Source organism: Carcharhinus amblyrhynchos, chromosome 26 (genome assembly GCF_965287045.1).
Source record: "Carcharhinus amblyrhynchos chromosome 26, sCarAmb.v2.hapA, whole genome shotgun sequence".
In the NCBI taxonomy this organism is placed as follows: Eukaryota; Metazoa; Chordata; class Chondrichthyes; order Carcharhiniformes; family Carcharhinidae; genus Carcharhinus; species Carcharhinus amblyrhynchos.
This window is the reverse complement of record NC_137349.1, coordinates 17,478,425-17,506,206: the sequence shown is the minus strand read 5'-3', so window position 1 is coordinate 17,506,206 and position 27,782 is coordinate 17,478,425. Positions and strand designations below refer to the sequence as shown.

The window sequence follows — 27,782 nt, the reverse complement described above, 5'->3', positions numbered from 1 at the left end:
TTACACAGCTTCAAAGCTGTATTATATTAAATAGCTGACATAAAGTGTGGTAATTGCTGCAAAGTATTAAGAAATCCTAATTATTTTCCCTTTCTATTTTTGATGTGTAGTAAAACCTGCAAAATATAACTTGTTAATTTTCAAAACAAAGGTGTGTTTTGTCAGTGACCCATTCAGTAAGATACAATTGATCCCGCTTCAAATTAGAATAACGTACAGACAGGTGACTTTCATTTAGGTTAGGTCAACTTCCCACTTAATTGCATCACCTACTCTGGCAGAGCACAAACCTTCCCACAATTGTGGCTGAAACACAGGTGTCATAACAGCTATAGTTCAGTGATAGCACTCAGGTCTCTGAGTTAGAAAGTTGTGTTTCCTTCCATTCCAGATAAATAACTAAGCAAATTACTTAGACAGAAACTTCAGTGCAGTACTGAGGGAGTCACTGCATCGTCACAGGTGTTCTGTTTTGAATGAGATGTTAAATCCATATGGTCTCCCCCCTCAGTAGAAGATCACGGCATTACGTGAAGAAGAGTATGAGAGTTCACTCCAGTGTCCTGACCAAAATTAATCCATAGCACTTAAATAAGTTAGGTTATTATCTCACTGCTGTTTGTAGGATCTTACTGTGCATAAATTGACTATCACATTCATAGCATTCAAGGATATGGGACAAGTACAGGAAAATGGGATTCGCATGCCTTTAGTGGTAGTTATTGTCAGTGCAGACTCGATGGGCTGAAGGGCCCTTTCTGTGCTGTTTAACTCTATGACACTTCCTATTATAACAGTGAATACAATTCAAAGATTATTTATTTGGCTGTCAAGCGATTGGCGACATCCTGCATCAAGAGGTTGTGAAAGTTTCTATGTAAAGTAGAACAAGTGATATTTGATCTCCATATGGGGTTGACTGAAACCCACAGAATTGAAGCATGGAAAAGTGCCAGTCATTATATTTCCACCAAAATCTTTCCTTTCCTTAAGTCAAATAACCTAACCCCACTCTTCTCTCAAGAAGTACCTTATTTGGAATGTCCAGAAGTCATGAAATCTGTGATATAAATACAAGTCTTCCATTTTAAAATAATTTTTTCGCACTTATCCTTTAATACCTTTTGGGATGGTCTTAAATTGTTACGGTCCCTTGTTACGGTCTCACTGAGTACAAGACACGGTTTATCACTGTTCATTTTATCATAACTTCATAATCATGAAGATTTCCATCACATCACCATTCAATGCCGGAATTCTCCAGCCTCACATGCGCTGCCACCAGCGAGAATGGAGAACTCAGACAAATTTCTATTTGCTGCAGCGGAACTGGAAAATCCCAGCTGCAGGTGAGGTTGGAGAATTCTGACCAATATCTTCAACTGTAGTGAAAGAAACTGTAACTTCTCAAGTACAAGTACAGTGTCTCAATGCCAGAAAACTTGGGACTGAGTTGTACAAATTTTGCACCTTGTTGGTTTTCTGTTCAGATGATTTGGGCTAGGTCAATAGTCAGTCGGATGGTTAATCATTGCGCCACCATGCTTAATGCAGCAGAGATACCCCAACTGGCTGATAAGTTATTTTAGTCATTGATAATAATAACAACAATACATTCACAGTAACTTAATAAAACATCTGATAATTGGGCACTGTTGATTTTCAGATAGTTGGATTTGAGACATTGTCCCTGTATCTATCATAACTGTAACTTTTCATTCCTGGTTACATCCTTGTGCATCTACATAAAAGCATTTTTGGCACTATTATGTCCTTCCTATGATGGATGCCTCAAACTCCAGTATCAAGGACCCTCTGCTTCCCTTCTCCATTTAAAATTTATCTATTCAACGTATATGTCCTTTTCCAACTTCTAAAATTGAGTGATATCCTTCTACATTGAGTTGCAACTGCCAATCCTCCTGGTCTTTCTATGTCAGCCTGCAGCATTTCAACGTTTGCTACAATTCACGTCATTTGCAATTTGATGTCATTTGTAAATTTTGTTAAGAGTTCTCTCAATTCCCAAATCCAGATCATTCATCTATTTAGAAACTAAGTCCAAACCAATGGAGAATCTAACATTTTGAAAGAAAAAGTTCCTTTGCTTTCTGCCACTGATCATCACTATCAATAACTGTATGAACGTTAATTCTCATTTTTTTTGAGAGTCTCCAATACCGTACTAATTTCCTGGAAATACAAACTTCAATCTTCGTTTCACCAGCCCAAGTCGCATCCATGGAACGAAAGCAGACTAGCAATGCCTATCCCAGATCAGCCTAGGACAATTATCACAGGCCACACCACTAGATAATATAACCATAACTCCTCCTAAAATGAACCAAACCCTCAAAAATGCAACACTGCCAGTATAACTGCAACTATGATAAAGAACCAATTGTTTCAGCATACTATTCATCAGAGTACATTGCAATTGAAATGTACAATAATTTCATAAAGGATAAATACTACTTGCAATTAAATATTTGAAAATTCAAATTGAGCACCTGACATAACACTGACTGTAAATTACTGGAATGGACTTCAATTTCAATCAGGAAATTGGAAGTTCACATTACTTCCAATGTAAACTTTTTTCCTTACCCATTGTTCACAGTACAGGGTTATGCATTGTATATAATTTATAACCATCAAACTCCACCATTATTACCAATATAGAATTGCAGACGCTTGCAACATAGCTTTTCAAACACAGCTTTTATTTTTAGGAAACACTTTCCTCTGGACTCCCCTATCTCGAGAACCACAACACCCAGGAGATTAGTAGAGGGTTCTCCCCACTGAATGTCATAGCTAAATGAGTAACATAATGTGCTAAGTGTAGAGCATCAATCTGCATATAACCAGTCTGGTGCAATGCATTGGAAATTACTCCTACTGCACCAACACACAGTTTCCCACATCAAACAGAACTCATATTCGGAAAGGAGCATTTAAACAATTGGTATGATGTTCTGAAAAAGGTCATCTTACAGTAATGCAAACTGCTTCTTTTTCCACAGACGCTGCCCGATGTGGGAGTATTTCCAGCACTTTGCTTTTCTTTACATAAAATAAATAGCCCTTTGACCCAAATAGTCTGTGCTTGTCTGATACTTAAGGCATTTTATCAATTCTTTTAAAAATTCCAATTTTCAATTAACTATGAAATGTAGAATAAGGTGGAGCTGGATCTTGGGAATTTGAGTTTTCCGTAATGTGTTGGAGCAGGACAGTCAGATCAAGATGTATGGATGGAGTCTTAAAAACTCAAAGTGCTAAATCACACAGTGAGCAATAAATATAACACTGCAGAGCTAGCAGCATGGCCAAATTAATTCTGGAGAATATGAAGTCACAAGAGATAATTTTATCCGATTTATGCTCAAGAGCTAGGTGACACTAAATCTCTTTGCCCTTCTCTGCTTTTGTTTCACAATCTTTCAAACCTAACTTGTGGCCTTTATTTGTCTTCAGTAGTGGTGGTGTTTCCCCTTGACCGGCTGCAACTCTTGTGCTGCTGCTCTCACTGTGACATTACACTGGAAATTCCTGGATGTTTATCCAGTAATGATGATGAAATTGAGGTATATGTCTCCAGTAGAATACTGAAAGACTTGTGGGTCATGATATTCTCACAATATCATTATTCATTCTTTTCGGGGTGGTCTTCCCTTTTCCAAAAAGGAAATGAGATGGTCAAAAATGGGGTTGCTGATTTTCCATCACCTGCCTTGTAAAATCATTGGAAGTGATTTTTGTTTTCATCACAACAGTATTTTAATTTTGTCCACCTTCCACATTGCTTAGAGAATGATGAATGAAATTTATTGTGAAATTTACCTGATCCTCATGGGGCATGTGCTGTGCTTGGTGTACAATGAAGAAATTGAGCGTTGAAGTTTGTTGTGGATTTTAGGGCACAAATAGTTAAAACATTCATATGACATACACAGGATCATAAAACAGTACAGCACAGAAGCAGGCCATTACATTCCACCAGCTCTTTCAAAGAAGGGTGGCATGGTGGTACAGTGGTTAGCACAATTGTCTCGAAGCACCTGGACGCGGGTTCGATTCCCGGCTTGGATCACTCTCTGTGTGGAGTCTGCATGTTCTCCCTGTGTCTGTGTGGATTTCCTCTGGGTGCCCCGGTTTCCGCCCACAATCCAAAGATATGCAGGATAGGCGGATTGGCCATCCTAAATTGCCCCTTAGAGTCAGGAGGTCAGAAGGTATGTTTGCTGACAAAGATCAGGCCTGGGTCGGATTGTTGTCAGTGCTGACTTGATGGGCCAAATGGCCTCCTTCTGCACTGTAGGGATTCTATGATTCTATGAACAGTTCAGTTAGTCCCACTTTCCCACTATTCCCCCATGCTTCTGCATTTTTTTCCTTTAAAGTATTTCTCCAATTCCTCTGTGAAAGCTAACGTTGAAACTATATCCATCACTCTATCAGGAAGTGCATTCCAAATCTTACCTCTCAGATTTAATAAGAAATCATCTTCATGTTGCCTCTGATTCTTTTGCCAATATCCTTAAGATCTGTTCCTTATGGTTATCAAGCCTTCAGGCATTGGAAACAGTTTCTTTGCATTTGCGCCATCTAAACCCTTCATAATTATAAAAGTCAACTCATAAAGCAATTTAGTGGATCTCTTCTCCAACCCTGCCATAACCTTCAGGTTCTTCCAAAAGTGTGATGCCCAAAACTGGGCATGACACATCAGCTGAGGCCGAATTAGTGTTTCCTATGGATTTAGCATAACTTCTTAGCTCAGCCCAGGATCACATGGGTTTTATCAAGTGCTTTGTTAACCTGTTCTGCTACCTTCAAAGATTTGTGCACAAACAAACAAGGACTCTCATTCTTTGCACTCATTTTCCTCTGTTCATTGTCCTGAATCACAGAATTCCTACAATGTAGGAGGTCACCATTTGGCCCATTAAGCCTGCACCGACTCTCTGAAAGAGCATCTTACTAAGGCTTCTCACCCTATTCCTAACACCACACGTTTATTACAGCTAATTCACCTACTCTACACATTTTTGGACACTAATGAGCAATTTAGTATGGCCAATCCATCTATCCTGCACATCTTTGGAGTGTGGGAGGAAACCCATAGAGATACTGGGAGAAAGTGCAAACTCCACACAGGTAGTGACCCAAGGCCAGAATTGAACCCGGATCCCTGGTGCTGTGAGGTAGCTGTGCCAACTAGTATGCCACCGTGTCAATTTGTTTTAAATGGACTAACAGTTCCCTAAAGGCTTAACTAATTGCCGCCAGTAGTAATACGAAGGATTTGTACTTTTCCTTCAGGTTTAAATGTACTCACCGTTTCTCAATAGCATGAAGGAAATCCTCAAACTGGCGGAAGGGTGTGCCTTCTCCCCAAATACCTAAACGGCACATATAAGCCATGTTCTTTGGTTCTGAGGCACCTTTATATTTAAAAATTAAAAAAGCATTTGAAGCAACTCCAGTAGAAACATTTTGTAACAAATAATAATCATTCCAGATACATGAAGTGAAAGTTTGCCATTTTCTCAACATTTAGTTTCTCATTTTTCTCTGTACTGCTTACCAACATCTTAAAAAAAAATTCTTTCATGGGACATTGGGCGTTACTGGCAAATCGAGCATTTGTTGCCCATTGCTAATAGTCCCTGAACTGGGTGGGTTGCTGGGCCATTTCAGAGACTATTTAAGGCTCAACCACATTAGCGTGGATCCGGAGTTCCACATAGGCCACACCAGATAAGGACAGCAGATTTTCCTCCCCAAAGAACAACTGTGAATCAGATGGGTTTTTACAACAATCAATGATAGTTTTACTGTTACTATCGCTGTGGGTAGCTTTCAATTCCACATTTAAAAAAAAAATTGTATTTAAGTTCCACCTGTTACCATGGTGTGATTTTAACTCATGTGTCCAGAACATTAGCCAAAGTTTCTGGATTATTAGTCCAGTGACATTACCACTATGCAAACATCTCTCCGTTACATGTAAATATACAAAGCTAAAAGCACTTAAAGGCATAAACTGAAGGAGGGGTGAACAATACAATGGATAATCAATGTTCAAAATTTTCAGGGAGTGTAATTCTGACAATAGTGATTAAAACGGTGGATGTTGTGATATTGATAATTTGTGCCAAAGGTTTATGCAACTTTGTCATGAGATAATATCAGCTTCAGTTGAAGGAGGAAAAATATTTAATACATTAACATTTTCACTACAAAATCACTGAGATAATTTCCCACTGGCTTCAATTTTATTAAGGCTCCCTGGGTGCCACACTCAGCCAAATGTTGCCTTGATATCAAGAGCCAGCACTCTCACCTCACCAGTCTAGACTAAAGAAGAAAATTCCTATGAGGGCTGGAGCCTAGGGACTCTGACAAAAGTCCAGATGGAGTATCGATGAGCAGCTTATTACTATTTAGATGCTGCTTGATGTCACCTTCTATGACGGCTTTCACCATTGTTGATGCGGATTGAGAATGGGTCGATGGATGGTAATTGGCCAGATTAGATTTCTCTTGTCTTTTTTGGAAAAGATAAACCTAGGCAATTATTATATTTGAAAAGTTGCTTCTACTATTTTAACCCCTTACTTTGGGAGTATGATTTCCACAGCAACAATAAAAAAAAGTTTCCATCAATGGCTAAAATTCACCTGGAACAGGGAAGACAAAAAAAATTACATTTCTTGTGTGCTCTTTAAAGATAGCAGGGAAATATAAAATAACTCAGACACTGGGCGAGGTGATGGCACAGCGGTTAGCACTGCTGCCCTACAGTGCCAGGGACTGGGATTCAATTCCCAGCTTGGATCATTGTCTGTGCGGACTCTGCACCTTCTTCTCGAGTCTGTGTGGATTTCCTCTGGGTGCTCTGATTTCCTCCCACTGCCTGAAAGACGTGCTGGTTAGGTGCATTGGCCATGTTAAATTCTCCCTCACTGTACCTGAACAGGTGCCGGAGTGTGGTGATTCGGGGGTTTTCACGATAACTTCATTGCAGTGTTAATGTAAGCTTATTTGTGACACTAATGAAAATAAATAATAAAACTGGTGCAGACATGCCAGTGTGAATTGAAGCTGATCCCTAACCCAGATAAATCAAGGGAAGCTTTGTGGCAGGAAAGACATCTGGCTCTAAAACCACCTGCCAAATTCAAAAACAATGGTTAATATGAAGATGATCAACCAACTTTGTGGTACCCCCATGGAACACAGGAAAAGCCAATAGAGGAAGCAAGTAACAGAAACATAAAATGCATGGGTAATAAGAAATGTCAGAATTTGCTGTGATAAATTAATTTAATAACTCTCCATTTTAATTAACTCAGGATGAAATTTCATATTCATTAAAAAAAAACTAACATTTAAAAAGAAATTAATTATACCACTGTGGCATGATACAAATTTCATCAATTCCCTGGGGCAGATGGCATATAGAGACTCAATGCTATTAATGCAGAAAGGCTGACAGGTAGCAGCATGCGAGACTACAATGACATGTTAGAAGCGATGCTATATGAACGAATTCTTTCTTCCATCTCCCCCTACCCATGTATTATTGTTTTGATGCTGTACAATGTTCGTATATAGTTAGTTAGTAGTCCAAACAATTGATAGCCAGTCAACATGGGGTTCTTGTTAGATCTTGTTAAAATTGAGAAAATGTAGATAAAGTAATTATTTCAGGAACGAGGAACAGTCTCACTGAAAATGTTACTGAAGAATCTTGATGCACTAATAACATAACATGCTTACATAGTACATTGCTTTCAGTGCCTAACACACACAAAAAACCTTTTTTTTCAGTAATAGTTCAATACCTGTGGCACTTGCATAGACAACTCGTGCAAGTGGTAGACTATTTTGCAGCTCTAGTACAGCCAGGCCTGTTTTGGTGGATTTGGTACTGCCATTCACACAGACATTTTTCGCTTTGTGACATTCATCAAATACAATCTAAGAGGCAAAAATAGTCAAGGAAGACCCAAAAGATCTAACGAACTACTGTAGCTGCACTCTCTCCTTTCCTTCTCTACGCACAGTATGCTTTGTATAGCACGCAAGAAACAATACCTTGCACTGTATACTAATATATATGATAATAAATGAAATCAAATAGTTTTCATAATCAGAAAGACAGATGGGAAAAAGGGTTTGCATTTATTCAGCACCTTTTCACCCATCTTAGAAAAGCTTCAAAACAGTTTCAGAGAGATCAGCTGAAGAGCGGAGATTATTGTTACATAGAACATAGAACATTACAGCGCAGAACAGGCCCTTCGGCCCACGATGTTGCGCCGACCAGTTACAAAAACAATGACCCACTAGCCTATACCAATCCCTTTTCGTCCATAAACCTATCCAGAGATCTCTTAAACGCCCCCAAACTAGACGCATTTACAACTGCAGCAGGCAGGGCATTCCAATCCCTCACCACCCTTACATACATAAGCAACAAGGCATTCATTCTGTGACATGAGCTTTCACAAACGCAAAGAGGTTAATTTATCTTTTTGGCACAACACTGACAAAAACCTGTGTTTGCCTCAACCTCGATGGAATCATAACAGGTGATGGAATAGTTGAGGTTGCACCCATTTACCTCAAACACATTGCTCTTGGCTACAGAATTCTCTACCAAATTGGATTTGAAAGTTTAGAGTTGTTCCCCTCAGAAACCAACCATAGAAACGTAGAAGCTAGGAACGGGAGGAGGCCATTTGACACCATTCATTACGATCATGGTTGATTGTCCAACTCAATAGCCTAATCCTGCTTTCTCCCCGTAACTTTTGATCTCATTCGCCCCAAGCACTATATCTAGCCACCTCTTGAATCTCATGACAAAGACTAGCTTTGAAAGAGCTTTGTTTAAAGCAACTCTTTCCCACTAAATGGCAAGTATTTATAACCGATTAGTTTTGTCTCTTGCAGCCAGGTTATCCCAGCCTGACTTATTATATCTGCGGACATGATAAATAATCCTTTCCAAGTTGTCTACCTTAATATTCATTAGCCTCTGAAACATGAATAACCACCCAGTTATCATCAGTCTGAACGTTCTTGTTGGGTTTCCTCCGGGTACTCTGGTTTCCTGCCACAGTCCAAAGATGCGCAGGTTAGATTGATTGGCCACGCTAAGAAATTGCCCCTTAGTGTCCAGGGATGCGTAGGTTAGAGGGATTAGTGGGTATAATATGTAGGTAGGGCCAGGGTGGGATTGTGTTCGGTGCAGACTCGATGGGCCGAAGGGCCTCTTTCTGCACTGCAGGGTTCTATGATTCTGATTCTTGAATTACATACAATCTACTACAGCAATCCAGAAGACAATTAACAACAAAAATGCACATTTATTTTATAAATGGTATGTACAATATATTTCAATTTGATTGCCAATGCTCTTTTTTGAAAGAAACCCTAAGATTATTTTGAGATTTACTTTTTTTAATCAAATCATATTGAAAGGTTGTTTATTTAACATGTCAGTGATGTGCTGCTTTATGTAATTTAGTTATTAGCCAACCCAGAACTTTAACTATTAAAGGATACAACACCATCAAACTGGTCTCCGCACCAGTCCAGAATCTGTTTTAGCCTTGTTCTGTGTTGACCACCAGCTTGACTTTCCCCAATTAGTGCAGAGTAGGTTGCAAACAAAACACCTTCAGAAGTAGCTGTATCACCATACTTTATCTATTACCAAATTTAAAAAAAAATCACATTTTGATGCATTAAAGAAAGATTTGCATTTATATAGCTCCCTCCACATTCTGAGCGCTTTACCGTCAGTTAAGTATTTGTTAGTGATAGTTGCAGTTTTAATGTCACAAATACAGCAACCAATTTTCATACAGCGAGTTTCCATAATCAGCAACATTGTAAATACCAGATGATATACTTTTAGTAATGTGATTGAGGGATAGGCATTGGTCAGGACAATTCTCCTGCTTTTTCAAAACAGGGTTATGGAATATTTTATACATACTTTGGTTTTAATGTCTCATCTGAAAGACACCACTTCCAGCACCGCAGCATTCTCTCGGTACTGCACTTGAGTGCCAGCCTAGATTTTTTGAGGTTAAACCTGTGGAATGAGACTTGAATCTGGGACCTTCTGACGCATAAACAACGATGCTATCAACTTAGCCATAGTTGATACTCAGGCTAACAATTAAAAACACATTGCGATGAACATGGTCAAGGGAATATAACATACTTTATAAGTATTTTCAGTTTAATTAGGTGCATGACACATGGTGAGGAGAATATAACTCAGAGAATCTTTCACACCAGTTGGTGGATAGGCTAAACACTGCAGTGTGTCCTTTCAGCCAGGGGAAAATTTTAATCTAATCTATCTCAAGGTTGACAGGTTTTGTTCAAGCGTCTGTTTTACACTCCACCCAGTTTTACTTCCCAATGACATCAAGGAAGATTAATATCAGGTGGTTGTGAACCAGATGGGTTCAGTTAAAATTAGAACGGAAAACGCTGGAGAACCTCAGCAGGTCCGTTGGCATTTGTGCAGTAGGAATAGAACCAAAAGTTTTGAGTCAGGATGACTCTTTGTCAGAGCCTTTATCAGTTAAAATTAAACCCAGTGTGTGAACTAAGAGGAGAACAAGATATATATTTTGAAGTACTTTTCACTCACAATGAAAAATAGCTCATTTCTAATCTTACATGATTTCTTCTAATATTTTGCACTGATAATTCAAAACAGACCTGAAATACTAATGCATTATTACTTTTGATTCTACATAAAAACCCGATCCTAGATTTCTATTCATACCTTGTTGAGGGCATGCACTGGAATATTTGCAGCATCAATATCTTTAAGATCACGTTCGGCATCATATTTCAGGTCATTGGAGACACTGAACCTATAACATGATAAAACGGAATCCGATTAACATATTGTTTGGCATGCATTTCGACAGTACATTTTAATTAGCTTCATTTTTTAATCTACATTTGTCATTCAGCAATTTATCATTTATTTGCCATTCACGTACAGATATCACAAACACTATTTTCAGGTACCAGATGTACAGGACTAGGAGACGTTCATTCTGTCTATTCCACAATTCAGCTAAAATTTTTACGCATATTTTGTCTCACTAGCTACAGGGTGTAAAATATGTCTGTGATTAAAGTATTCTTTCAGTGAAATGATAAGATAAAATAATAGGGCAATCAATGAATGACATGCCATAAAATAGATTAATTCTCTCAAATTGAAAGCTTTTCTGACTGGAAATGGAGCAGTTGTGGTAATACATGCTGTATGAACCACCCTACTGTTCACATTTTAGATATTTTAAAAGTAAGGAAATGATGAACACATTGGTTTAATTTTTAGATCTTAACAAAATAATTTTATAATAGGTGGTGATTTTTAGGTATCAGTTCCTAGAATTGCACAATGGTTAGCACTGCTGCTTCACAATGCCAGGGACCTGGTTTCGATTCTCGGTTTGGGTCACTGTCTGTGCCGAGTCTGCACGTTCTCTCTGTGTCTGCATGGGCTTCCTCCAGGTGCTCCATTTCCCTCCCACAGTCCGAAAGATGTGCTGGTTAGGTGCACTGGCTATGTTAAACTGTCCCTCAATGTATCGGGACAGGCGCCACAGTGTGCTGACTAGGGGATTTTCACAATAACTTCACTGCGGTGTTAATGTAAACCTACCTGTGATACTGATAAATAAATGAAATACTTTACACTTACCACAATGACTTTTTTCTGCCTTTTATGTAATTTTCATAAATAATACCAGCCACAGTTCTTCCCTTTCCAACTCCAGCCCCATCACCGATAAGAAATCCTGCACGATGGTTATTTTCCAACAGAATTTCATGTTGCTAAAAAGATATTAATGAAACATGATTTAATGGCAACAGACAGTAATAACCCAATGGTACATACAGTAGTGTTAGAATAAACCCTCCCAATGGCTCAATGGATAAATGCACTACCAAATATGGTAGAGTCGCACGGATGACTTGGTCCTAGATTTTCTTCCTAGTGTATATGACTTTACTAATCCTGGTTAGAATAGCAATTGGGGTACTGCAATCTGATTTCACCCTGATTGCTATCCAACGACTTTTGCTAGAAATCATGCATGGGTGGATGTTGTGAGTGACAAGATTAGGCTTGGCTATGATATCTCTGTGTTTGAATTGCCAGGCAAAACTCACAGTCAAGGTGCACACATGAGGATTGCCTACTTGGTCCAGGTACCAGTGGGAGGCTGGCACTTGTTGAACCATATCCCAACATGAGTTAGTGCCTTGGGAGAAAAATGAGAAAACAATAAAGTAACTCGTCACAACAACCACGGCATAATCGTTGCATTTTAAAGATTAAGCCATCAACATAATTTTAAAAATAAAATTTAAAAATCATTACGCACATCAATACTATATTTCAATATTTATTGTTTAAGTGAAAGCTAATGGCATCAATGGGGTTACTGGTTTGATGGATTTAACATGCTAAATGGTGAGTAGGATAAATTAGCACAAAGCTGTCTTCGCAGTATCACTGAAGTATCCAAAATTAACAACTGAATTGATTGAAGTTAAATTAACTCTATTGTAATCAATTGTTGAGCACCCTCCCTGTCAGTTCCACTAACAATGCGATCATGCTTGCAGTTTTATAAAGCAGACTGAAAAAACACTGGGGTAAATTTTCAACTTGCTACCTGATTGTTGCAGATCAGCTTTACACAATTTTCATTCTTAATTTTTCCCTTTCATGGAACGTGGAGCTCGCTGGCAAAACAAGGATTTGTTACCCATCCATGAATGTCCCTGAACTGAGTGGCCTGCAAGGCCATTTCAGAGGGGAGTTGAGAATCAATTTGTGTGCCCGGAGTCACATGTAGGTCAGGCCAGGCCAGAGCAGCAATTTTCCTTCTCTGAAGGGCATTAGTGAAGCAGATGGGTTTTTAGAACAATGGATGATAGTCTTACAATCCCAGATGCATTCTGGTGTTATGGCTCAGCAGCAGCATGGTGAACAGGACACACACACACGCACCCTACTGCCTTTCCAGAAATTTGTAAAAGATTCTGGTAGGGGAAAATCAAGTCAAACCAACTCTGTAAAAAAATTCTCCAAATCTATTCTCTCTTCTAAATACATGCCCTCTATTTACCAATTAGAACGAATCTATTCCAACACAAGACATTGTACTAGTGCTATTAAATCCATAATTTATATAAAATGTTTCAAATAGGGTCCCTAAACAGAATTTAATAATTTAAGAGAATGGCTTTTGCACTGTCAGTCCTATTCAAGTTCTGTATCCACAAGCACATGCAGAAATCTTGGCAACAAATCCCACTTTAAACAAGGCTGCAAAGAGGTACTTTATTGCTAGCTGTTTTGTCAGCCTTTTGCATGAAGGGTTATAAAGTCTTACCACTGACAAGCTGTAAGATATAATTAAACAAATTAATTAGGTAGCTGGTAGCAGAAATAATTAACAGGAAAGCTGCTAGATTGTTGGAAAAAACCCAATGGGTTCACTAACGTTCTTCAAGGTATTGAACTAACCACACCTACACGTGACTTTGGTCAAACACTATATGCCTGACTCTCAATTTAGTAGCTTGAAAACTGTAGTCGCAACAAAACAAGAAGGTCCAGCACTTTCTTAGGACAAACAGGAATGGGAGTAGTGTGGCCTTACCAGGTCACCTATATACTGAGAACATATATATAAGCAATCATGTTCAGATCATATTTTGATTGGAGATTTTAATATTTTATCAATATCAACCACAGCACATCTACAATGTTCTTTTAGTTAATCCAAAGAAATGTAGTGAATAAACATACCTGACATGCGTAAGTGATTGCTTCTAGTTGTAGTGCAGACAAAGAACCTTCTGAAATTGTCTTTTCAGGAAAGCAAAGCTTGTATCTGATGTTCGGAGGTGGCACACTTGACAAAGTACTTGTTTCAACCACTTTGTCTGGATGGCTAATTCCAATTTTAGCTACATGTGAAAATATTTTATTGCCATAGTTATTGCCATTTTTAAAACAATCATCAATAAGTCAAATTCAACAATATGTCAATTTAATAGCAGGATTTGTTAAAAGCAAATTTCTGAACTTGCTTTACAACAATAATTTACATGTGTACATTTATTAAGTTTCTAGTAGAAAGAGTGCTAATAAGGCACAAATGTAGACGGTTCCAAAGAACAGGAAAATAATACTTAAAAGAGTGACCATTGAAGGTGGTGCAGAGAACAAGTTGTTAAACTAGCATGCGGAAAGTGGAACATATTTATAGGAAAGCATGGGTGGATTTATTGGCAGGGTGGGGCAAAACAATGATCTTAAGGGCAATCATTTTAAATGATTGATTTCCTGGAATTTGGGAAGTTAGCATAACTCACGAAGGACAGTTATGACAGGGATGTACATGGCATTCCAGATGACTTGTATCTTATGAAATGTGGAAGGAAGGAAGCTATTGGAATAGACAAGTATTGAGGAAACCAGGGCATGGGTGAGTGAGGTTTTGGCAGCTGAAGAGATGGGCTGAAAAGTGGTGGTTCAGCAGAGAACGGTGATGGATCAGACATGGGGTAGGAAGCTAAGCTTACAGTACAACAATGTATAAGGGATTCACACCTTTCTTAAATGAGAGCAGGGAATATGAGGAAGCTGAGTACCTAAGGGTTTATGGGAATCAAAATCAATGTCTTTAATAACGTCAATATTGATTTGGAAAACGTAACGATTCATTCAGGTTTTAATGTCAAATAAGCAATTAGAGAAAGTGACAAGTCTTGGGGTCAATGGAAGAAGAAAGAGAGGAGCAGTCAAATGTCATCCATGCTGAAATGGAAAAGAGCTGACCCAATGGGCTCATTTTGAGACTAACTAAGAATATAAGAACATAAGAAATAGGAGCAGGAGTAGGCCATCTAGCCCTTCGAGCCTGCCCCGTCATTCAACAAGATCATGGCTGATCTGAAGTGGCTCAGTTCCACTTTCCCACTTTCTCCCCATAACCCTTAATCCCCTTGCCTACCAAAAACCTATCTACCCGCGTCTTAAATATATTTAGCGAGGTAGCCTCCACCACTTCAACGCGCAGAGAATTCCAGAGATTCACCACCCTTTGAGTGAAGAAGTTCCTCCTCAACTCTGTTCTAAACCGCACCCCCCCCCCCCCCCCCCCCCCTTATCTTGAGGCTGTGCCCTCTAGTCCTGCTGTCCTTTCTGAGCAGGAAGAACCTCTCCAGCTCTACCCTATTCATCCCTTTCATCACCTTATACGTCTCAATGAGATCTCCCCTCATTCTTCTAAACTCTAACGAGTACAAGCCCAGTCTATTCAGCCTCTCCTCATAGCTCAACCCCCTCAACTCTGGTATCAGCCTAGCGAACCTCCTCTGCACTCCCTCCAAGGCCAAAATATCCTTGCGCAAGTGCGGTGACCAAAACTGCACACAGTACTCCAGCTGCGGCCTCACCAGTGCCCTGTACAGTTGCAGGAAGACCTCCCTACTTTTATATTCAATCCCCCTCGCTATGAAGGCCAGCATCCCATTTGCCTTCCTGACCACCTGCTGCACCTGTAGGCTGGGTTTTTGCGACTCATGCACAAGGACCCCCTGGTCCCTCTGCACCGTAGCATGCTGCAGCTTTTCGCCCTGTAAGTAGTAGTCCTTCCTACCATTATTCCTACCAAAGCGGATAACTTCACACTTGCCAACATTGTATTCCATCTGCAATGGTGGATGGCTCCCATTCTGCTGACCAGAGTAGTGGGATCCCATGCTGGATTCAGCTCATTAATTTTGCACAGCCGAGTTTTCCTCTGACTCTCCTGGCCGGCTGGCAGCTGATTCATCCACTTGCCCTCAGCTGACGGGTTTAAAGGTCCCAGTGCCATATTTAGACACTAGTCCAGTACATTCGTATCACTCTCTCCAGCCCATCTATCTTCATCAGGCCCTGCAGAACATCAGCAACCCAGTGAGAAAAGGCTGACAGCGTCAAGAAATTTTCCTTGATTTAGCATTCCTCCCCCCAAAGCCATTTATACAAGGTACCCATGCCCCACTTGGATCTCTTCTACTGCATTTGCAGTCTTCATCCATTCCATTCCAGTAACCCATGTGGTATCCCTTTGACCCCCTTGTGCGTGAGCTTTTCTTACAGCCTTGTCAGGGTCTAGCTTCCCTCCCCTTGATCTTCCTTCTGCCTTCCACTGTTCATCTTCTCCAACCGTCTCCTTGCCTCAATGCCTTTTTATTCATTTGTGGGACATGGGCATTGCTGGCTGGCCAGCCAGCATTTATTGCCCATACCTAGTTGCCCGAGGGCAGCTGAGAGTCAACCACATTACTGTGGCTCTGGAGTCACATGTAGGCCAGACCCAGGTAAGGACGGTAGATTTCCTTCCCTAAAGGACATTAGTGAACCAGAAGGGTTTTCCAACAATTGACGAGGAGGTTTTGCAATCATCAGTAGATTTTTCATTCAAGACTATTTTTATTGAATTCAATTTCCACCAGCTGCTGTGATGGGATTCGGATCCGGGTCCCCAGAACATTAGCTGAGTTTTTGGATAAACAGTCTAGCCATAATACCACAGGGCCATTGCTACCATTATTAGCCCTTGCAACCACCACCCAGCACCCCCCGCAACTGATCTCCTTCCACATTGCCCCTTTTGTGTTCATTGTGCCCCCCCCCCCCCCCCCCTCCACTTCACTTCATACTCAGCTTCTGATTGAACTTCGAACCTTTCTTGCGGTGGCAGTATGAGTCGCGCAGCACAGCCCTTTCTAGACAGAGATCTGTGTATGGAAAAAGGAGACTCCTGCACTCCCTAACCTCAGGCTCAGGACTGATCTGAGTCAGTGTCACAGGAGCATCCATAAGTCCAGTAGCACAGTGCTGACCACGAAGACCAGCTCAGCCTGGAGATGGTCTGCCCCAGCAGAGTGTTAAACAGCGCATCAGGAGCTGTGCAGCACTGTGGCAGAAAGTTGCTGCTGTCACTCCGAAGTCCCTAGTGAACTGAAGACCACCTTGTGTGGCATTCATTAGTAACTGAGGTTGACGCCAATGTAAATTCCCATCAGCATGATGCAAGATTGGAAAGCCTGATGGGGTGCTGGCAGGCAACTGTTTTAATGAACATTTGTGAGATGCAAATGGCATTTGCTCCACCTGCCAGCGGGAAGAGCAAACCACCATTGGCAAAAATGCGACATGGTTTCATGCAGTCAGGTTTCTGATGTTTTAGCTCCTGCCTGATTCACCAAGCCCCACCAGCCACCAAACCTGCCTTGGTCTGGTTGGGAGAATTCTGCCCAATGTCTCCAAATAATGTTGCCCAAGGGAATCATGTAAGTAATCAAGAAAAGGGGAACCAGGATAAAGTCACTGGCTACTACAGACATGGATGAGGCGAGACAGGAGGATCCACTGGAAGCAACGTAAGAACTATGATGTGACAAATAGGAATGAATTCATGAAGCAATGCCACGTAGGTGGATTAGGAAAGATATTCAAAGGGCAGTAGTTAACATGTAAAACTATAAAGTATCATACAAAACTGTCACTAAATTACTACATTCCAGAGCAGCTTAATTTTATTCCAAAAAATAAATTTCATGCCTCTTTTTTAGGCAGGACAGAGTGGCTGGTGACCAAGTATGATAAATGCAAGTACTTCACAGATCTACTATGATAAATTACCCCCAGCCATTTGTCATCACATACATTTGGAAGGTATATATTCTGCATATGTTTCTGCATGGCCCAATTCTTCTGGCTCCTCATCATCAGCATCTTCTTCCTCTTCTGGTTGTGGTGGAGTCTGTAGAAAATTACAAGTGTCAGGGTTATGTCAGGGTCATTCAAAGGTGGAAAATCTACAATGCCAGTGTGAAATTTATTTATGCTTTTGCTGTCATATTAATATGTCACACTTTGAACATCTATCTCACTGACAGCTTGAAAACAGGAGGAACATGTGTCAAATATAAACATATATATTATTTCTACTTTAATGCTCTGAGTAATATGGCATTTCAGATTACAAAAAATTCATCTAAGACAGCCAGTAAGATTATTCAAAAAGTCTGCCATTAAAATATGATACATTAAAATAACGAAGTCCAGTTTGATGAGCTGTTTTGGACAAGGCACAGTATAGGTCTCAGTTATCCTAAGCAAACAACTGAATCAGGCACTGATATGCAATGTAGGTCAGAGTTTGCAACTGATGACTGCAGTCACGTTTTGCCTTTAATCTTCCAGAGGTGTGAAGAAAGACCATATCTGCCTTCCTACTGTTCTGAAATTCTCCAGTACAGTCCATTCTTTCCCATTTAGCTTGGAATCTAGTTGTTCTAATGTGGGGAACGGGGCAACTATCTTAGCAAGATGTTTCAGTTAAATGTTGTTAATGAACACAACAAATGTCAATAAAAGGCTCATGAACATCATGCTGTCTATAATTCAGTATGAAATTTGTTACGTGACCTTAGCTGGAACAGCGCTAGCCACGTGTCAGCTTTATTTGGAAAGTCTGTCACTAGCCTGCAAGAGTTTGCAAGGATAAAGTAACATCCAGGCACTTATAGACTAACTTTGATTTTTAAAAATATTTTTCTATTTTTGCCTACTATGGTTTACTTTTCTTTGCTTACTTTCAAACTGTTTCTTTTATTCCTCTCCTTATCTTCTTTCGACATTTTTTGCTTCCCCTGAAAACTTTCTTAGATCCTTCCATCACTTTTTGGGGCCTTGGAAATATCCTAATGCATATGTATAGCATAACGGGACCTATCTAGTTCTACTTTGCAGCATTTAGAAGGGTATATTGTGTGATGGTATGCAGACACAAACAGCAATGCAAGCTTATCAAGGCCCTAGTATTCCTTTAATAATAGCGTGATTGGGGCTGTCAGGTCAACTATCTGGCCAATTCTACAAAAAATAAATCACCAAGGAAAGTCTAGTCCAATTGGTTGCCTCTTACGAGGTTTCTAGAAATTGTGACAAAACTTCTCAAAAGGTTAACAAGAAAAGCATATTACACCTTTGGAATGCTAATGACAGAAAAAAATACCAGAAAGGGATGAGTAGGTCCATTGTTGATTTGCAGGTGATTTGAAAGTGACAAATTGAACGGAAAAGGTCGTGCAACCTGTAAAACACAAACAGGCAAGAATCAGTCTTGAATAGCACACCAAAACATTAACTCAAACATACTGCAAATCTATTTAATTTATGAATTTCTTCCAAATAAAGGTACAAACACAGGATAAGCAAGATTTCATATGTTAATTCTGGTGGGGAAAAAAATGTTTGCCAACATCAGTTCAAAACATGGTCAATCTCAGTTAAGATACTCGCCGTCACCACGTATGTTTCCAACACTCCCTGCCTCAATCTCATATGAAGAACGGTCACAGAGTCATAGAATCCTACTGTGCAGAAGGAGGCCATTCAGCCCATCAAGCCTGCACAGACAACCATCCCACCCAGACCCTATCCCCGTAATCCCACACGTTTATCCCACTAATCCCCCGACACTAAAGGACAATTTGACATGGAAATCCACCCAACCTGCACATCTTTGGACTAGAATGATGCAAAGTTTAGGATAGCTATTGGCACCTTTACAACTATTTCCTAGTAAAAGTCAGCACATTTGTGAGATAATGGGGGCAATTCTTCTATTTGTGCTTTTCATCACCTGTACATCTCAAAGAAGGAATGACCCCAGCTTTATCTACTAACAAGAGCAACATGTAAACATCCAAAAAGCAAGCAAAGGAAAGGAACACAGGAACAAGAGTAGGCCATTTAGCCTATTGAGCCTGCTCCAACATTCCTTTAGATCAAGGGCGATCTGAATCATGTCTATTTGCTTTGATTCCATAACCCTTGACACGCTTATCAAACAAAAACTGAGCATTCTTGGTTTTGACATTTTAATTGACCTAGCCTCAATGACACTTTGGCGAAGAGAACTTCAGATTTCCACCACCACTGTGTGAATAAGATACTTTCTGACATCACCCCTGAACAGTTTAACTCTAATGTTCAGTTGATGCCCCTTGTTCTGGACTTCCTCACCAGAAGTAATAGTTTTTCTGTGTACCCTGTAGATTCACCTTAAATAAAACTTAGATCACCCCTTAGTCTTCTATATTCAAAGGAATATAAGACTACTGTATGTAACCTTTCCTCATAATTCCACCCTTTCAGTGCCTGTATTGGGGAAAAAATATATAAGTCTCTCAAAAATAAAAACATTCTCACATAGATTACCTTCAACTGATTCAAGTGATATCGTAGCTACACTTGCTACATCTTTTTAAAGTATCCTACATTGTTCATTATTCTCCTTTTGAGAATAGTGCCAGTTAAACTACCCTAAAATCTCTAGCATTTCACCCAATTGACCAACTGGCTACCAATCCAGTCCAGCCCAATACCAGTCCAAAGATGTGCAGGTTTGGTTGATTGGCCATGCTAAGAAATTGCCCCTTAGTGTCCAGGGATGCATAGGTTAGAGGGATTAGTGGGTATAATATGTAGGGATATGGGGGTAGGGCCTCGGTGGGCTTGTGTTCGGTGCAGACTCAATGGGCCGAAGGGCCTCTTTCTGCACTGGAGGGTTCTATGTTCTAATCCCGCTCTCATAAAATAACCCGTTCATCCCAGGCATCCTAGTGACCTTTCTCAAAACTGTCTGCAATCCAAGTACATCCCTCCTTAAATAAGGAGATGAAAATTGTATGCTGTAATCTTGGTGTGGACTCACCCAATGCCCTGTACATAAAAGTACAGACTTCTGTATTTTTATGTGCTATCCCCTTTGCAATGAAGGCCAACATTCCATTTGCCTTCATACTTGGCCTACCGGCATGCTAATCTTTTTTGTTTCATGTAAGAGGACACTCAGATCCCTACCTATCTATGCAGTCACATCTTTTAAGTCCGAGGATACAGGCCATCAGGTCTAGGGGATTTCACAGAATCTATACAGCAGAAGGAGGCCATTTGGCCCATTGAGGCTGCACCGACAACAATCCCACCCAGGTCCTACCCCTGTAACTCCACATATTTTCCTTTCTAATCCTCCTGACACAAAGGAGCAATTTATCATGGCCAACCTAACCCGCAAATTTTTGGACTGTGGGAGGAAACTCATGCAGACATGGGGAGAATGTGCAAACTTCACACAGACAGTCACCCGACACCAGAACTGAACCCAGGACCCTGGTGCTGTGAGACAGCAGTGTTAACCACTGTGCTATCGTGCTGCCCTTGTCAGCCTTTAATCTCCCTGAGTTGGCTCGTGCTTTTTGTTAATTGATAATGCTTGTTTTAAGTTCCTCCTTCCTGTTTGATCCATGATTTTCTACTGTTACTGGGATGCTTTTAGTGGCTTCAACCATGTGTCTTGCACAATACTGGTTCCATCTCTGCTATTTCCCTTTTTCCCATTATTACTTCCCATCTCATCTTCCAAGAGACCAAAGTTTCCTTTAGTTATTCTCTTCCTTCGTATATGCTTGTAGAAGCTCTTATTAGGGTTTTATACTTATCGCTAGTTTACTCTTGTAATCTCTTTTCTTACTTTTTGTAAAGTCATTCCAATGTTTTCCCAATCTTTTGGTACATCGCTAATTTTTGCAACACCATATCCCTGTACCAACCACTGTTCCCTTAATTACGTGATTGGTTCATTCTTCTCACAGTATTCCTTTCGCAAAAGATACTTGTTGAGAATAATGAAATGCCAACTGAAAAGTGGCCCATGATTATTGCAATATCTTTCTTAGCAACCTCCATTATTACTTGATTCATTGACTTTTGTGAAGGGCTGTGGCATTGGAGGAGATTACAAAGATAAGAAGGGGCAAGCACATGGGGAAATTTGAAAACAAGGATGAGAATTTTTAAATCCATGTCCTCTCCCCTCCATATCCCTTGCTTGATCAGCAGCCAATGTCGGTCACGGAGCACAGAAGTTGGTGCAAGCTTCAACACAGCTGGCAAAATTTTGGACAAATTTATGGAGGGCAGAATGTGGGAGACCAGCCAGGACTTTGGAGCAAGCACCAAAAAAAAAGGACTGCTGTTCAAATGCAACCTTTACCGCAGTAGTTGCAATCTTATGTACAGCCACTCCAATGTTGTTAAAACTTGCAGAAGATCTCTGGGACCAAACAAAATAGTTGGACAATGCCCATATGTTAAAAATGGCATTAAAGAGATCTTGGACATATTGAAGAGCCACACAGTCAGGTATAGATGTAAGGTTCACACCAAGCTTTGATTTGAGACATCAGAATGCACTTCAATTTAAAACTGTCCAGTATGTCAATGTTTGATCTTGACTCCATTAATAATAATGAGAAGAAACGCATAAATATTCTGTTATTTCTACAAATGAAATCTGATAACGGTGAATGGAAAAAGATGATCAATATTAAGATTATTTTCTTTCCCTACAAACCTTTTAAAAAAAGACAATTAGTATGTGTGAGGGAAAGTACTTTCAGCATTTGGTACTGACCCTGTTATATTTCCTGCAGACTGTAAACTCCTACACATAAGAAAGGCTGATCTGCACCTCTGAAGAAACCGAGATTTGTGCAAGTGCAGAGGGGTTTTCCTTTAAATTATAAGGGCTTATGGATATTTGCATAAGACTTTGAGTCAAACAAGATCATTTACAAGCAGAATGCTTTTCTTTAAGGACATGTTACTTTGCAATTTTCTCCTTTTCTAGCACAGCTACGTTATATATCCCCCATAACAAAAAGCATTGTGGGAAAATTTGTTCCCAAGACCCCTCTAGTTGGCTGGATAGATCTTAAGGGCATTAAATTTTCCACCACTGAGTCTTAAAAGCAAGGATGTTGCTGAAACCTCCTAAATCCAGGAATTGCAACTTTGAATTGGGAAATTTCAAATTGCAAGAAGGGTGGGAGAAACTAAATCATTGCAGATCTGTCAGTTTATCATCAGTTGTGAAAAAGGGAAGAATTGTGATCATTAGAGACAACAGGAGAGTGAACCTCCAAGGATGGATCAGCTGGAGCCAGTTAGGAAAATGAAGGGCGGAGAGGGAAAAGACCGCTTATATGAATTGGGGGCTGGTGAAGAAAAGTGTTAGTGTAACTGAGGGAGGGGCAAAATCAGGTCCATAGAGATAGCTCAATGCCTATATAAGCTGAGGACAGCTGGAAAAGCATGTGTCTTAATGTGGGGGGAAGGTGCAATGTATATTAGGGGTGGAAAAGGATGAGATTGCCAATAAACTGGGGAAATGGACAAGAGGACCAGCGTGAACTGCAGAAAGGGAAAAAGTTCATGAACAAGCTTAGCAATGAGATTTAGCAACAAATGGGTGGGGGGTGGGGTAAGATTGTGAAATACTGTAATTTTCTAGTAGCTCTATTCATTATCTTTTGAATCCACTAATAGTGCTATTCAGGCCAGTCATGGAAGCTTTCTCAAGTTAGAGTTGCAAGTAAACTTGTGTTCTAGTTCTCGGGAAGGAGTTTCTTTCTACACTATGTGCAACAAAATGCTAATCACATCCTTTAAAAATGAGCATTACAATTTTGTTACCATTGGATATTGGCCAAGAGAAGTAACTGTGCTGCTGACATGCCTGACTAACACTCCTGTCAGTTATATCATCCAAGCAGATCAATTTTTATTGTGAAATTAGAAACATGCTGCTCGATTAGGATAGCAATATATTTGAATTTGCTCTTTGAAAGGAGGTCTTTTTAAAATACATTTTGGTTGAATCCTCTAGAGAAATCCATTATTTCCCTGTAACCTTTAACCATTTACAGCATCACACAATTAAGTACCGAAATGATCAAAGGTTTGGTCAGTTTTGAATTTTCATTGTTAGTGCATCATTGCTATCAACAAACTGTGAATTATATCCTGTAATATCCTTTCAACACAGACCTCTATGTTGGTATCCAGTGTGCTCGAATCCCAAATACTTGGAGTAAGAACATCCAGATTAAAATCCTCCGTGTCGGCAATATCAGACAGCGATGGTTCAGATGAGGAGAAAAGGGAATTATCGTCCATACAACTGAAATCCTGAAAAACAGATTTTAAAAAAATCAATGAGACTAAGGTCAATATTGTGAGACTTCTTGCTGAATGCTTCAACAAGACTTCTTAAAAGGCTAAAACAAAATATCGCAGATGCTCAAAATCTGAAATACAGCCAAAAGTGCTGTATAAACTCAACGAGTCTGGCAGCATCTGTAGAGAGAAAAACAGCGTTCACGTTTTGAGAGTCAAAAGAGACATAGACTTGAAATGTTAACTGTTCCTCCACAGATGCTGCCAGGGCTGCTGAATTTATCCAACATTTTCTACTTCTATTTTTATCTTTTAAAAGGTGACTGACTGGTTTTGCTACAACTTTCTCCTTCTCAATAAGGTAACAGAATGGGCTGATACTACTATATATTACCTATTATTTAGTTCAACTGGCCAAGGTTGAATATGTAAAGTTATTTTGCATAATATTGCTTGTAAAAAATGTTTGTCATGCATCTTATGTTTAAAATATGCTTTCCCTACAAGTTCAGAAACATAATATTTTTCTTCTTAATGGAATAACAAAATTAAAACACCCCTGAAGCTAATGCCTGTCTACCAGGGAAAGAACAAGACTGACTCAATCACGAAGCTCATGCGGCCAAGGATGTTCAAGCTTTGAATGTTGTTAATCGCATGTAGACTTGAGTTAATTGACAAACTGTTAAAAACTGTTAATGCCAACTACCTAAGGAATTGCTCTTAAAGTAATAGCTAATTTAGGACTTCAGACTCTGATTGCTGCTATGGATATGGCTCGGTATCCATTCATGCCAATTTATTTACCAAGGTACACTGAATTGCCTGTGTAACTTTTGCTACTTGTTTTAACTAAACCTGCCTATTAATAATCTGCTGCTAGGCAGTGCTGAACACACTTACACATGTCTATTAAGCATCAAAACTGAACTGTAAGTTGTAATAGAAAAGAAATATTTGGTCACGATTTGTCATTTTTTATCTTTGTTAATGGTTTGGCAAGAGTTAACACACTCAGTCAGCAGCTTTAGCCCACACTAAATTCATTCCAATGCAGATTGAAACACAAGTGAGTTGGGCATTGTTCATCTCCACACCCACACTGGCAGATAAAATCCTCAAACATTTCTCATAAGGAGTTAAAGAAGGGAATTAAAAGTTCCTTGGCATATGATTGTCAATATACAGAAGCCCAGGACTGTCCTGGCAATTGGAAAAGATCAAAACATGGTGGTGCAGCCTTAGCACACAACAATTAAGTGCAAAGCAAAGATCCTGTTTGATCGTTGCGGAGAGAAGAATCTGCAATCAACAGAATGTTTGCCTGTTGGGGGAATCTGGGGAGATATTCTCCTCTTCATCCTGGACCACAAACAGTGCAACAAAAATCAATAAACAGTTGATCCAGCTGCTCCAGTTGGGTGCTGGGATTGCTAAACTCTGGGAATCCCAGCTGGTCCGTTTTGAACATAAATGAGGCTCCCAATCGCGCTGTGGGAGCCAGATTTAAATGCTGTAATAAACAGAGACATATCAATACTAGTAGTATTATCTTTAAGTACTAATCTAGAAACTCAGCTAATGTTCTGCGAACCCAGGTTTAAACCCTGCCTCAGTAGATGGTGGAATAAAAATAAAAAATATCTGGAATTAAGAATCTACTATTGAACATGAAGCCATTGTCGATTGTCGGAAAAACACATCTGGTTCATTAATGTTCTTTAGGAAAGGAAATTTGCCATCTTTACCTGGTCTGGCTTAAACATGACTCCAAATCCACAGCAAATGTGATTGACTCGCAACTGCCCTCTGAAATGGACCTGCAAGCTGCTCGGTTTAGAGGCAATTAGGGATGGGTAATAAATGCTGGCCCAGCCAGTGTCACCCACATCCCATGAATTAATACAAAAAAGCAAACTGACGTGCATGTAGGGGATAGGTTAGTATTGTACTAGATGATTTAAAAATTTTAACACCCTTCCCAACTCTATTCTCCCTGTTGTGGATGGGTTGGTGCTAATACTGATCCGATTATTTCAGGACAAAATAGCTATCTTATTGCTTTATCTTAGGAAGAACTATTTGGAGCCAAAAATACTTAGTATTTTCCTAAAAGGAAACTGATTTTAATAAATCAGATGCTGCTTTAAAACCTTGCATGGTCTGATGAAATTTTAAATATTTACAACAGATTACGAGACAACCCTAAATAATGTCCTAAATTTTCTTCCCTTGTCAATGAAGAGGACAGAATGTACTCAACATTCACAGCAACTAGAATTAGCTTTAAATAAAACTAAAATTTCATTTTTACTTTTCATTTTTGCTAAATTCCAGTAATCACAACTGTGTACTTATCACATTCATGGAATGTTTTGCCCCACTGACTATACGGCTAAAGCAAGCAGTGGAACAGTTCTTGGAAATATTTTGACTACTCTGAGGACTTTCAGAGGATATGCCAGTTACTGACCAATCAACTGCAAACAAATGGGTAGACACTATTTCAATCTTTTCCTGTTTGTTAAATGTAGCAACAGGGTAAACTTCCATGTCAAGCAATTCCCACATAAAGCAGAAAGCCCACATCCAGTAGTGTTAATGCCAAAAAACATGTCTTCACGCATTTAATAGCTGAAATTCTCCCTGCTTCAGTCCCCTGATTTCTCCACTCTACTGTGTTTTACAGAATTGTGTTTTGATCAGACAAAACAGCTGTATCGAAAAACTGTATTGAACAAATGTAGCTCATTAATCCACATATTAATCACTTTGTTCATTACTCAATCCCAGTAACTTGACATCTCATTGTAAATTTGGTTTACCCTAACAAGTCTGGGGTTCAGACATAGTTAACAAATTGAAGCAACTTTACTTGAAAGGCATTTGACAGGAGCAAATTGCACTGACTCGACTGATCTTTCCACAGATGTAACTAACATGTTTTTTTGGTAGCTGTTATTTTCAATTTTTAGAGTCCACCATACTTTGCCAATTTTTCTCTTCATTTTTCAAATCCATAATAGGATGCAGGTTGTGACACTCAACATACATCATCCAGCACCAGCCAACCTGAAAGTACTGTCAACGATGTATGGTGGCCTTGTGCCTACAGCAATTTACACCTTAAAAGTATTAATTAACTGTAAAGCCCTTTGTGATGTCTAATGGTTATGGAAGATACTAAATAAATGCAGTAATTTGTTCTTTTTTGGGCTATTCTATGAATCATAGACAGTCTCACAAGATGATTTTTGTTAATTTAATTGATGAGTGGATTGGTGCTAACCAGTTCTACATTAACAATAGTAGATACATGAGGTTTCAGCTTGAAGTAAGCATATATGACAAGAAAACAAAGAATACATACTTGCTGCAAGGTATGTATTATCCAGTCAACTCTTAACAGAGGAGCTTTCTAGAAATTATTTCTATACTTGAAAAGTAGAATTTCTTTTTGTAAAGGAATATAATCTTAACATTTGAGCTGGGTAGAAGGTTTTTTTTTATAGTATCTATTATGCAAGTCTGGGTCAAAGTATTTCTGAGCAGATTCAGTACTGTTATACACGATTTAAATATACCGTAATACAAATATATGTTCAACACTAAT

At 39.5% G+C, this 27,782-nt stretch overlaps 1 protein-coding gene across 1 annotated transcript in view; it reads right to left on the bottom strand.

Annotated features, from left to right (window-relative positions):
• LOC145358475 (protein strawberry notch homolog 2-like) overlaps positions 1-27,782 on the bottom strand; it is a 146,442-nt gene that overhangs the window by 46,534 nt on the left and 72,126 nt on the right. The window contains exons 5-13 of the mRNA XM_080212557.1: positions 24,041-24,181; positions 19,161-19,238; positions 17,807-17,903; positions 13,889-14,049; positions 11,765-11,898; positions 10,829-10,919; positions 9,586-9,729; positions 7,857-7,992; positions 5,345-5,450 (exon numbers count right to left, since the gene is read on the bottom strand). Coding sequence (XP_080068683.1) covers positions 5,345-5,450; positions 7,857-7,992; positions 9,586-9,729; positions 10,829-10,919; positions 11,765-11,898; positions 13,889-14,049; positions 17,807-17,903; positions 19,161-19,238; positions 24,041-24,181 — 1,088 coding nt within the window. The remainder of the gene's footprint in view (positions 1-5,344; positions 5,451-7,856; positions 7,993-9,585; positions 9,730-10,828; positions 10,920-11,764; positions 11,899-13,888; positions 14,050-17,806; positions 17,904-19,160; positions 19,239-24,040; positions 24,182-27,782) is intronic.